At 36.6% G+C, this 12894-nt stretch overlaps 1 protein-coding gene across 4 annotated transcripts in view; it reads right to left on the bottom strand.

Annotated features, from left to right (window-relative positions):
• Positions 1-2734: 2734 nt before the first annotated feature.
• Cand1 (Cullin-associated and neddylation-dissociated 1) overlaps positions 2735-12894 on the bottom strand; it is a 484840-nt gene continuing 474680 nt past the window's right edge. For 3 of the 4 annotated variants that reach the window (XM_067766308.1, XM_067766310.1, XM_067766311.1), the window contains 5 exons: positions 4834-6201; positions 3828-4775; positions 3525-3768; positions 3317-3463; positions 2993-3182 (listed from right to left, as the gene is read on the bottom strand). In XM_067766308.1, coding sequence (XP_067622409.1) covers positions 3052-3182; positions 3317-3463; positions 3525-3768; positions 3828-4775; positions 4834-6201 — 2838 coding nt within the window. In that variant the 3' untranslated portion in view covers positions 2993-3051. The other variant, XM_067766309.1, reaches the window with a different exon arrangement.

The following is a 12894-nucleotide window of genomic DNA, read 5'->3' as shown; positions in this document are numbered from 1 at the left end:
GACTGTTTGAAATTTCATAGACTAGCTTAACAAAATAGACACTAAGATGATACAATTTTTACTAACATTACTATAATTCATAGCATCTGCCTCTGCGCAACCGCGCACTCTTATGAGATATTTAAAATAGACTCACCATTGGCTTCTATACGAGATGGGTACGGTTGGATCATCGATGGACACTTTAAGCTCATTCACATAATAGATCTGGAGCGCTATGACTTGGCAACGGCTCAACTGGAGCGTTTATTAATCAACCTCAATGAAACAACAACAACGGAGGTACTACTGTTCCAACTAAATAGAATTCACATGCACTTAAACGAGCTAAGAGGGCACAACCTTGCGAGATCGAAGCGATCCATTAATTGGATAGGGTCTGCCTGGAAATGGGTAGCTGGATCACCAGATGCCACCGACTGGGATAAGGTCCTCAGCAACGAGAACTCCCGTAATTAAAATAATAACAGACAATACAAGGTAAATAACGCAATCTTCAAGAAAACTAACGAATTATTGCAGAAGCTAAACACCATTTTGACGATAACAAATGACGTCGTTGAGCGGAGAACCAGGGAAAGGCTCGAACAAGATGTCCAAAGTAAAATAACCATCCTGAAGGAAGATATAAACGAGCTGATACGCGCCTGCCAAATGGTCAAGGCTGGCATCGTCAACAGTAATCTTTTAAGCAAGGAAGAAGTTAACCAGCGAGATCGACAACCTTCCATACAGTAATGCCATCGAGTATAGTAAACCCTCGATCTACACTAACAACACGCTATTGCTGTATGTTTTATCTCTGCCTAAAGTCACAGAAGAAAGATTCAACCATCTTATTACACGAGCTAATATTCGGAGGGGCCACCGGATAGAATTGGCCTACAAAACTATTCAAGCAAACGCAAGACGTATGGCATAAAGGGAGATTGCTTTCACCTATCCTCTGCAATGGTATGCGAAAGGAAATCCTTGGAATTATTACCGGAGGTCGGTTGTTTGGCGCGCCTCCTCAAGGGCGGAGAAACAAGTTGTCCTTACTTAACAAGCAACGCATCCACCATCGAAATAATCAAAGAGGATACAATTTTCCTGGACAATTTCGTTGGTACCATAACTTCAGGTAAAACCACTGCTAATCTTAACGGATCCTATGTTCTACAGGTAGAAAATGAGACGATAGTGATCAACAACCAGACATATTCAAGCATTACAACCTCAGGAGTTCAGGTGCTCCCACCAATCCTAACTAGTGTCACGAACCACACCATGGCTTTAAACCTCGATCTGGTACATGAAATGGCAATAGACAACTTGAAAATATTGAAACTCCTTAAGTCTGAGACGAATTGGTTTATGCTATCCGAGGGATCAGGACTACTACTACTTATGATACTAATTTGGTTTATCTGGAGGAAACTCACAGCAAGGATCCACTTACCCGAAATAAAAATCGAGAACCGACTTAGTCCAAGGATCGAGAAACCCCCTTCGCCATCTAATCTGCGGGACGCAGATATTTAAAGGGGGAGAGTTAACACGCTGCGGCACCCAACACATTCCATTCCCACACTCTACCTGTACGCGTGCCGCTATATCAGCATAATTGCAGTCATACCATTTTGCAACCCAACACCCTAATTCAAGGCCAATGATATTTCATCATATACACCTGTGGGAAACCAAGTTCATGATTAGTACCACGTACTAATGTTTACGCAATAAGAACCATAGCAACAGGGCCAGACAGTAGCGTCAGCATATTATGTTTCACACGATTGTGAAATACTTGCGCATTAACAAGAATCATACCAACAGGGCCACACAGTAGCGTCAGCAAATTATGTTTCACACGATCAACAAGAATCATACCAACAGGGCCAGACAGTAGCGTCAGCAAATAATGTTTCACACGATTGTGAAATACTTGCACATGCCCTCAGAGCATGTTAACCGTGAGAAGCTAGGGCCTAAGCCAGCGTACCAAATACTGCGCACCCCAAGGCAGCAGAGCAACAATTCTATATAAGGAAGCAGCGCGCATCAAAGTGGCAGTTGCATCGTGGACTACTAACCTGCTTGTTCTATTTCAATAAATTACTGTAAATCTAACTTTTCTGTGTTTCATTGCAGGGCAAGTTGGCCCTTTAATTTTTTTATTGTTCAAGGACCTTCAGTCCTTTATATATATATATATATATATTATTAGATAGGTCTAAATATCTTCTTATATGATGCGTAGAGAGCTCGGTACATAACCAACAAAGTTATAGACTCTAAGGACCGAAAGTTACGAACACCGGTTTTTTACCCGTAACTCACGATTCCGGGGAAAATCTTGTATGTAGTCATTCTTAGGTTTTCGAGGTCTACTAGGAAAACGGTATGGCTTCACAGGTATTTTTTGCTGTCGCAAAGTATAATTAGTCGGCAGTGCACTTACAGTATGTAACGTTACGGGAAAAGCAAGTTTCTTAAGAGCAAAATATTTTCTTATACCTATGTACCTCTTTTTCGCAGTCACAGTCATTATTTTGGGTCATTATTGTTTTTGTTTAAAATAACTTTTGTTTGTTATAAGTGTAAGTATAAATAAAATCTTGTCGATGTGTTAAATAGAAAGATCTTTGCACCTATGGGCTTTCATTTAAAACTGAGCTTTGGTAAAATTTCTTGAAATTCAGTTTCGCGTTCCGTTTAGCCAAAATACTACGGCGACTTTTCCCTCCAAGTATTATTATTTTTAAGATTTTATTTTCATACTTTATTGAAATGGACACATTTTTTTCAGAAATTATACACTTTTAAATACAAGAAAAATAGAGCAAGTGGATTTAATTGTGCACGACATGCCTCTACCTACCGTACGAGAGTGTGAGTGAGCAGAAGTTTGTTTTTACATTTGAAAATATTCACGTTCGGGAGTAAACTAATAAACGAACGTACATACGTAACAAACATTTGTGTATCCATAAGCCGTTCACCTAACATATTTTAAATTTGAAAATAGGAGTTTTATTTTATTCAGTTGATACAATTTTGAATTTACATTTAACTTTGGTCCATTGAACAGCTCTCAGTGCTTATACAATTAGAGTCTTTTTGAACGCAGTCATAAATTTTACACAGCTCCGGTGTATCCTTAATTGCTTTTAAAAATTCCGTCATATGTTGATTTTTATCTAAAATTCATACATAGACCATGTTAGATAATATATAAAAATTACTTCAAATTGACATTGATATTAGTAGTTTTGACCTTATATAATAGGATCATAAAGTCGAGCAATCCATACATATCTGCTTTAGCTCTTACCTGCATTTGGAATTTGTGAAAGAGCGCTAACAGCTCTTAGTGCAGACCTTTTTAACTCGTCTTGTTTCTCATATTCCTGCTTAACAGAATTCGCTTTCACCTTATAGGTGCATGTTTCCCGCAACTGTTGCACAAACTGGTCAAGCTCTAAATACAAATTTGTATGTCTTATAGAAATCAAAATATACAGCCGACACCATCAACTCACGCTGTAAAACTGCATCTGGACATAAAACCGCTAAACGAGCAGTCATTAAATATGTAAGCATTTTTATATCATAATGATCACGTAAGCCAACTTGCACATGTCCCAAAAATTGTTTGACATCCACTCGATCGAGCCCTTGTTCTAGCAACGTGTACATACACTCAAATGCTGCTTTACGAAGATCTAATCCATCATCAACTGTATGTTTAAAAGGCCCCATTTCGACTTCCCGAATCAATTCACTCTAAAAATTTATCATGTAATTTTCTGAGATTTTGCTTTCAATGCAGTGTTCAAACTTACCTTAACTCTTGTCTCCGAATACAAGAGAGGCAGTAAAGTAGGCAGGAGCTCTCGTACCAATGATGGCTTGTTATGGATTGCTGCATTAAATGTAACCAACGCTACTCTTCTGACGCCTGGTTCTGGATCTCGTAGCGATAAAAGAAACTCTCCTAAATTTTGTTTTAATAAATGGTCACCTGGCTGCATTTGGTCGGATATTGTAAATTTTATGGAAGATATCACAACTGCTCTCATGTTTGCATTACTCGAGTTTAAGGCTTCCCGGAGCAATTTTAAAAGCTCTTCTGGATTAACAAGAACTAACTTTCCTAAGCATTCCGCAACAACATTTCGCGAGCCTTCTTCCGAACTCTCGCAGAGTTTAAAGAGCTGCGTCCATATGGATGGAACAGATGGTAACAGCTGAGAAAGTCCATGACTGCTAAAAGATAGCGATGAAATAACTTCCTTTAAGGAGTGTAGTAATAAGTACTGACGCTTTGGCTGTCCTTCTATTTCTTTGAGTATAAGAGGTAAGTATGTATTTATACTACCAACAGCAAGTGCACCTAGAGCCAAACTTGAGGCGCTTTTCACATCTTCAGAACTCGCGGCAAAAAATTCAATTAATGTTGTTGGCAAGGAAAAAATGGAGCTTAAGTCAAAGTTACGACCTATTTCACCAATTGTTAAAAGACAAAAACTCAGCTTATTATCACTCGAATCGGATGAATTTTTAATATAACTAAGAAGCCGCGATGCTAAAGGAATAGCTTCCCATGGACATTTTAAAGTAAGTGCTGCAATACACTTAGCTAAAGAATGATGTGCCTGTTTATTCAGTTGCTCGTTGTCAATTACTATCGGATCCATTAGTTTGCTAAGCAAAGAATTGTAGTCCAAATCAGGTATATTCGTTTGAACTAAAACTTGCAGAAGTTTCAATGTACAAGATAATGCACTGCCCTAAAAATTAATGATAAAACTTAGTTGTAGAAAATAAAGCTGAAGTAAAATTACCTACTTGCAACAGAGGAGATCGTATCAACATTAATACAGCTGGTAGGAATTGCCCATGAATACTCTCCAAAGCCTTAGGCTGCTTTTGAGCAGTTGTCGATAGTAGTATTAAGCTATATTGAGCAATATGTAGATCTGAGTCTGATATAAGCGGCTTCATGTCAAGAATTACAAGCTGTAGCACTTGAGGTTTAAATGCATGGTAATAATTTTCTGTCAGTTTATTTAGCAAATCCAAGGAGTGCAATTTAAGTGCTCTGTTATTTTTTCGTAAAAATGATCCTAAAATTGGTATAACATCTTTTATTATCAAAGATAAATCTATTTGCAGAGGAGATGCTGCGATCATATAAATTGCCTTCACGGTACTTAAACGCGTTACTTCGTTGCTTAAACGTTCCATCATGATTGGAAGACAAGTTTTTATTTGTGGCATCAAAAAGTCGCCCATATTTGCCATTATTTGGCCCATACAGCTTATTGCTCGATCTTTTACTTCTTGGTCGATATCTGTGGTCATTAACTTTTCTAAAGTTGCAGAATAAATTTCCTCCACAAACGTGTTTATTCTTAAAGTAGAGGGAGAAGCTATCGAGAAATCTTCCAAAGGTCTCATTACTTTTACAAGTTGCTGTAAAACTTGAAGTGCTTCCGTGGAGATTTTGTAAAACGTATCAAATACTGCGGTAATGATTAGAGGTACCAAAACCGGAATATGCGGATGGAAGAGGTACGAAGGAGTATGACTTGCAAGAAGCGAATATAAAAGACCCAATACATTAATTTTAATGTTGCTTGTAGAGCTTTTATCATTTAAAGTATAACTTATGCCAGGAACGATATCATCCAAATATGGTCCCAAACTTCCTGGTAGTACATTAAGCACTTCGCGTAACAAAAAAAAACAGTCTTGGCGAGTTTTCATGGATCGTTCCCGCATCAAAGGTTGAATAGATTTTATAATGTCCGCCAGCTGATCTTGAATCAAAGCGATAATGCGGGGGGTTTCTTCCATGCAATGGGGGTCTTGGGACAAAGCATTGGGTGACTTAGTATTTTTTAGTAGAGTTATATAAACGTGAAATATATCCGATTTGACATTCTCTTCCCGTTCTTTAAAGCGGTTAATTAATACGGGCCCCAAATCTTGACAAAAGTTTTCAATCATTTCATGACGTGTAGTTATAAGTGCCTCTAGACATTTTGCAGCAGCACGGCGAACTTTCCAGCTTATATCGTCATCATCGCTGTAATCCTCACTGTCAGCATATTCGCCCTCTTCAGTATCCATTGCCAGGCATCCTTGACTTTCATCAGATTCGTAGTTGTAGTTGGGATCATAACTCAAATATTCTAGACAAACGCCCAAAATCTGAAATTTGAAAGAAATTGACAAACATAAAATTGGAGTAAAAATACATACAATGTTTATGAGCAAACTAGTTGCTTATGTTGTTATACATATACAAATAAACACCAGTAAAAATTTAGGCTTGAGTTACATTAGGGCTCAAGTTCATAACTAGCATACTTTTAAATTTTCAACCGTTGCTTCTCAACAGTGGTGTTAAGGGTTAAGCAGTGATGCCCATGGAAAGGTTAAATATGCCTGTGCGTAGACCGTTTTTCGTAGTCATCTTCTCTCATCATTCGCCGCATTCAACGTAACATTTCTATTGTGTAATTATATGCATTGCTGTATGCACATATGTACATATGTATGTACCATACAATTTGTCGGGCATACTTATAGCAGCTGAAGGTATTAATAAATAAATTTAGTTTGTCGCATTAGGCCAACCGATAACGGTAACGGTCGTTAGTTTGTAAAACAATAAATTTACCAATTATGTACTAAGCATACATATACATTCTCATATGCGAAAGGTATGAACTTGAACATGAATTCTGAAAGTCAAAAATAAAGTTATCAGTCTACTTAAGCACATCATAATTGTCGCATCGTTTTTTATTTCGCATCAGCTGACAAAAAATCTTGTAAGCTCGTTTCAAGTGGCTCAATTTGAGAATCATAGCATTCTCAACAAAAAGGGCATTTTTTAAATATCAAAAATGCTATTTCTTGAATTAAGAAAATCATAGTTCTCAATTTGCATTCAAACGTGGTTCTTCAATTGGATTTAAATGTAAAATTGGATGACTGCGATAAATTAATGAAAACAAATAAAAACATGTACATGGGCCATTATTTTACAAATCGTACGGATTTGTAGAAAAAAAATGTTCACTTTTTTAAAAGACACCAAATTTATTTGATGGAATCTTTTCGCAATTTTGGGCGCCTTTCATGGGGGTTTTGCGCCTTGCGCTTGTAATGGCACACGCGAACTGGTGTAATGACACATGTGAACTGGCCTTAAGCCCATCAATGAACTCATCATAGCAAACAAGAGTACAACCCTGCATCAGCTGGCGTTCCGATGGTCGAGCCGTTGAGATGAGAGAATTGACAAACGGCTCGGCCATCTTAAATGTAATTATATTCGGAATTCTGAACAGCGCGGTTGAGTGAAGAAAGTGTATATTATAATAATAAAGTTATCAAGTTTAAATTTAAATTAAAAACCTAAAAGTGTGTTTGTTGTTATCAATTTTATTTTAAACGGTATGATGCCACCTGGGGGCAGGCATCAGCGGCACCATCTGTAAACCAACCTAATACATCGGTATGTATGTATATGTGAGGAGTTAACAAAGTAACCAGCGTGAGGGACGAGAATCAGTTTACATGGCGGCCGTGACAAATGTGTCACAACTATTTTGGATCGTTGAAACGATTTTATTTAACCGTGGAAAATTGGCAGTTCATGTGCCTACATTCTATTTTCATATACATAACGGGTCCCAATAACGGGACCCTAACAGAGAACGGATAAATTCGAACACAACATAGTTCGCTCTCATTCTGCAACATGATCAAGTTCAACGATACAACTTGTTCAAATGAACATACTCGCCATTTGTTTGAAATCAACCAAATCACTTGCAGCTTCATGCATGTGCGTATTTATTAATTTTCCTCAATTCAGACGTTTCTTCGTTTGATTCAACAACGATTACATTGATCAGAAGGAAAAGGCAAAATGAAAGACTCAATGTGCATGAATATGTGCAACCGTGACTGGACAATGCTAGAAAAGTAGAAGAGTATAGTAAGAAGCGAAATTAACGTAACAAAATAATATTTATTTTCATATTTCAGTCTTTCAGTATTATGAATATATACATACATATCAACTATGCAAACATAAATTTCTTTTCACAGAATTTTTTATAAAAGAAAATAAAATATTTGTATCTTTTAAAGGCTGATAGATAAACCTGTAAGCTATCAACGACAAAGCTGAATTAAACCATAACCATAGTTGGGCACAATGCATTAGATTTAAATTTCCACTACCACTAAATTTTCTATTTGACGATATTTGTTTTTATACATATTTCAGTCTTTGATTGAAAATATTACATAAAGAAATGCGGTCTTGTTATGAATATTGGAAAAGAAAAAGAAAATTTCTGTTTATAAATAATACTGCAAAACACTAAAAAAATACTTGATCCATTTGATGATATATTTTTAAGGCATTGGTCGAGTATAACAAGTTTTAGATAGGACATTTTTTGTAGCGCTGTGTAGTTCTTTATATAAAATACCTATGATTAAATGTTTGATGTTCAAATTGAAAAATTTTTGATATGCGTAAGCCAAGTGTTGTCAACATTTTTAATTATGTTATCTTGCAGTGATAACATAGCTGTAACATCAGTATCTTTATACTGTTTTCACACAGAAACTTAATGATCTCATTTCACCTGCTAATGAAATCGTAAATTTTTTGCTTTCACACAGAAGTAACTGCTCGATTAGTATGCAGGATGAGACAGACAATCATGGCGGAACGATACAAGGTGGGAGCATGGTGACATACCTACAAACGAAAAAAATTCCATGTACTTGTAAATTCGATGGACAAATGTCAAAATCGTACTGCGCCGGTAGCTGATGTATCAAATCAAATAAAAAAGGTTATAATCAGCTATTCGATGCGGCCACCTTGTATCGTTCCGCCATGCAGACAATGACATTTGCTTTGAAAAATGACATTTTTAAGCACTGAGCACACCAAAAACTAAGAAGCTGAATCGGAAGCGGAACGCTGCCAACAGAGTTGCATTGTGCTTTTGACTTCATTAGGCATTCGATTAGCTACTAATGAAATAATAATAGATTGGAATTTTGTAGGGAAGATTGAGCTCAATAAGCGTCTTAATGTAGAAAACTGCCTTTATTATTCAATAAGCCGTCTGTGTGAAAACAGTATTAGGCTCGCAAAGATTCTTAATTTTTTGAATTGACGGTATAACGAAACATAATGGAGGAGAGCTGCAAACTGGCAGCTTTTTGAATATATTTTCGAAATCACTGCATAAGACAACTAACTCCTTAGCAGCATTCGTTGGGTTTCTTCTTTTTCTTGAAGTATTTCATTAATTTGGAACCAGTTGTCTACAATAGATTTAAACATATTAAAATTTGAGTTCCAGCGGGTAGGACATTCACTTTTCAAAGAGGTTTTCAGCTGATGTTGTAAATTAGCTTTTTTAAAATATTTAAAAATGTCTTTGCAAGATTATACAAGCCCGGACAGCTCTTCGGTTTCCTTAAACGAGTGTTCCAAAGTATTTGCAAGCAAATGACTGCTACTGTTTAAACGAGTATTATCTTCCCAAGCGTTGACTATGTTTGAACCTCTGTTCGTTACGAATTTAACCTCATTTATATTGTCTATTCCGAACTTAACCTATTGTCTATTCCGAACTCACCAAACCAAGTAGTCAACTTGCTGAAAATGTTAACACCGGTGGAACGTTCGAAGTCCATAGACTTCATACCCAAGACGACGTCATATAATTTTAAATGTCTTTGGTAGTGCAAGGTAACTCCCAAAAAATTCGTTTGCATATTTTTATCCGACCATAAGTCGATTGTGGCAGATGCACCACCGCTTTGAACAATTTCGGATATTTCACCACTGATTTCTTTTCTTTTTTCATCTGCTAGCTTCTGTGCCTTCCGCGAAAGAGTTGTGAGATCTGGAAGTAAGTCTTCAACATCGACACCTCCATATTTTGCTCCGATTTTAATACGCCATTTTGTTAGCTTTATAAACCCGGAACCGCTAAAAGCCGAAAATGGTTGCATATTTTCACTTGTACATTCTATACTCGTAAAAATGGTTGTATTTTTATCCTCTGTGGAAACTGTTTTTAAGCATTTAGTTTCTTTCAGTAACTGGCAGCATTTATGACGGCTCAAATTTGACGATTGGTTTGGTGAATATTTAATTAGTTTTGAGCAAGTTCGGCAGTATACATAACCCTCCAAAATAGTTCCGTCGTCTTTAATAATTTCTAATAATATATTCATATTACACTTCTGCCCTTGCGTCGCGGCGACAAGGTGTAAATACTTTTATTAATTAGTTCTAACACAAACACTTGGTCGTCTGACATTTCTCAAAGTATTGTTTGTACGCCGAACTAATCGTTACTGATTGTCGTGATTTGAATTTATTCTACACCAGCCTTCGTTTGATCATACATGCTTATGTATAACATGTTCGATCATTGGTGCGCAATCATACCAGTGGAGTCAAGCAAGCAGAGATGCTGAGTTTAATCATTTCTGAGTATATTCGCTGAGGGGGCCCGCGATTTAGAGGTACTATGAAATTTTTTTTAATTCAGGAGAGTCTTTAGTTGCGTAGAGGGTAATTTTCATACCCCTGGGTGACTAGGGTCTCGAGATATAGGCCAAAAAGTCGGCCAGTGAATGCCTAGAGAGTGTTTATATAATATGGATATCAAATAAAAGCGGTTGATGAGTGCTTTAGTACAGAGTAATATATTATCCAGAGACGGACTGGGACTGGGATTAGGACTAGGACTGGGACTGAGACTCGGAGTGGGACTGGGACTGTGACTGGAATAAAATACGTACCACCCGGCAATAAGGGATGCAGAAGAATGAGAAGAAATTGAGAGAAGAGAAAAGAGAGAAGGGGATTGAGAAAGAGATAGAATGAGACGAAGATGGAGATAAATGAAGTGAAAAAGACGGAGGAGGAGTGAATAAAAAATTCCTGTAGAAGAATTAGCAACTATCCCTGAGGATGAGTCAGACGAAGAATATTTCGATTTCAATTCTCAAAATTCAGAAAGTTTTAATACAAAACCAAGTTTATTATTGCCTTCAGAAAACCAAGCAGAAGAACGTAATTCACCTTATATTTATTTCGATTTTAAGCATATTTTTGAATTGGCTACTTTAGAACAAAAGAAAAGTTTCATTGGCTTTTGCCCCTCAAACATACGCGAAAATTATAGTGGAGATCCACTTGCTTTAGAATCATTTATAGACAAAATTCATTTTCTTCAAGGTTTCAGTGACGAAAATTTAACAGATACTTTTATTTCATTTATTAAATCTAAACTTGGGGGTAAATCTCGTGAAGCCATACCCACTCATATGCAATCAGTCGGTGACATAAGAATAGCTCTATGTGGCTGGAAGAATCGCAGCTTTACAAGTAAACAATAATAACTATACCGATTTTGCTAAACGCTTTGAGGAATTGGCTGATTCCCTAAAACGTTCGCTTATTATTAAAGGCATAACTCAGTCCAAAGCTCACGCGATGGCTACCGAACAAACAGTTAACGTCTGCCGATTAAACGCGAAAACACCTCTAGTCAACATAGCTTCCACCACATTTTCCGATTCCAAGGACGCAGTAGTTAAACTGATTGTTGAACAATTAAACGAAATAAAAGAGCGTCAAGTATTAGCGTTCAGGGCTAGTAGCAATAATCAATATAGAAGTTTTCAAGGTACCAATCGTGGTCGCGGTTTTCACAACCAATATCCTAATTTTAATATATACAGGCAAAACAGGCAACATTTTAACAGTAACTTTACTCGAGCAAACGCAAAATTTTCGTCCGACAAATAGCAGTCGTTTTCAAACCAATAGTAATAGCAGTAATAACAGCAACAATACAGGCAATACAAATAATTCTCGAACTTCCAAGAACAGAGGTAGAAATGCGAGTTTCAGGGCTTTAAACGCGGAAGCCCCTCAGCAGCGAACACTGAGGGAGGAAGCGACAGATTACTAACAGACTCTTTACAAAAATCTAATTCTAAAAATATTTACTGTTTAAATTTAAATTTCTCTGACTTCATCCAAATTAACCTAAACGGTTTTAACGAACTTTGCACATTTCTTGTCGACACAAAAGCAGACATCTCGTTAATAAAAATTTCTTGCATTGACAATACTTCATCAATTAATAACTTAGATACAATTAATATCACTGGAGTTACCTCCGATACGGTTTCTACGCTAGTTTTAATATTCCATCTGATGCAATGCTAGGAATAGATTTCTTGAAAGCAAATAAATGTAATATCAGCTATGCCTCAGATTGTATTTCCTTTTGGAGAGGCAATGAAAAAGTATCACTTCCAATCCTGAACGGAACGGAAGACGATACTTGCGTTATTCCACCTAGATGCGAAGTTTTTCGAATTTTTGATTTAAACAAATCACCAGCACCACTATTCGCGGACTCAAAAGAAATCACAGATGGCGAGGTGTATCATAGATACAAGTAATCATATTCTTAAAGTTATAAATACCACAAACAGCATCAAATATATAAAAAATTGTAACATTCGCACTGAACCTATTTCTAATTATAACGTTTATAAAATCAACAAAACGTCAAAACAAAACAATCGCTTTAATGAGTTAAAGAGAATTTTAAAAAGCAAGCAATTTACTAGACTTATATTTAGGATATTCGCACATTTTCGCTCTTAATGACGACAAAATGACACTAAACAATTTCTATGAACAAAAATTAAGATTGAATGACCTACCTCTGTGTACATAAAAAATTACCGCTTACCGCATTCGCAACGCGAAGAGATAAACAAGCAGGTTAACAAATTGTTTGAAAACGATCCAATCGAAGAAAA

This window comes from Eurosta solidaginis, chromosome 2 (assembly GCF_040869045.1).
Source record: "Eurosta solidaginis isolate ZX-2024a chromosome 2, ASM4086904v1, whole genome shotgun sequence".
Classification (NCBI taxonomy): Eukaryota; Metazoa; Arthropoda; class Insecta; order Diptera; family Tephritidae; genus Eurosta; species Eurosta solidaginis.
The sequence above is the reverse complement of the archived record's forward strand: the minus strand, read 5'-3'. Positions and strand labels throughout refer to the sequence as shown.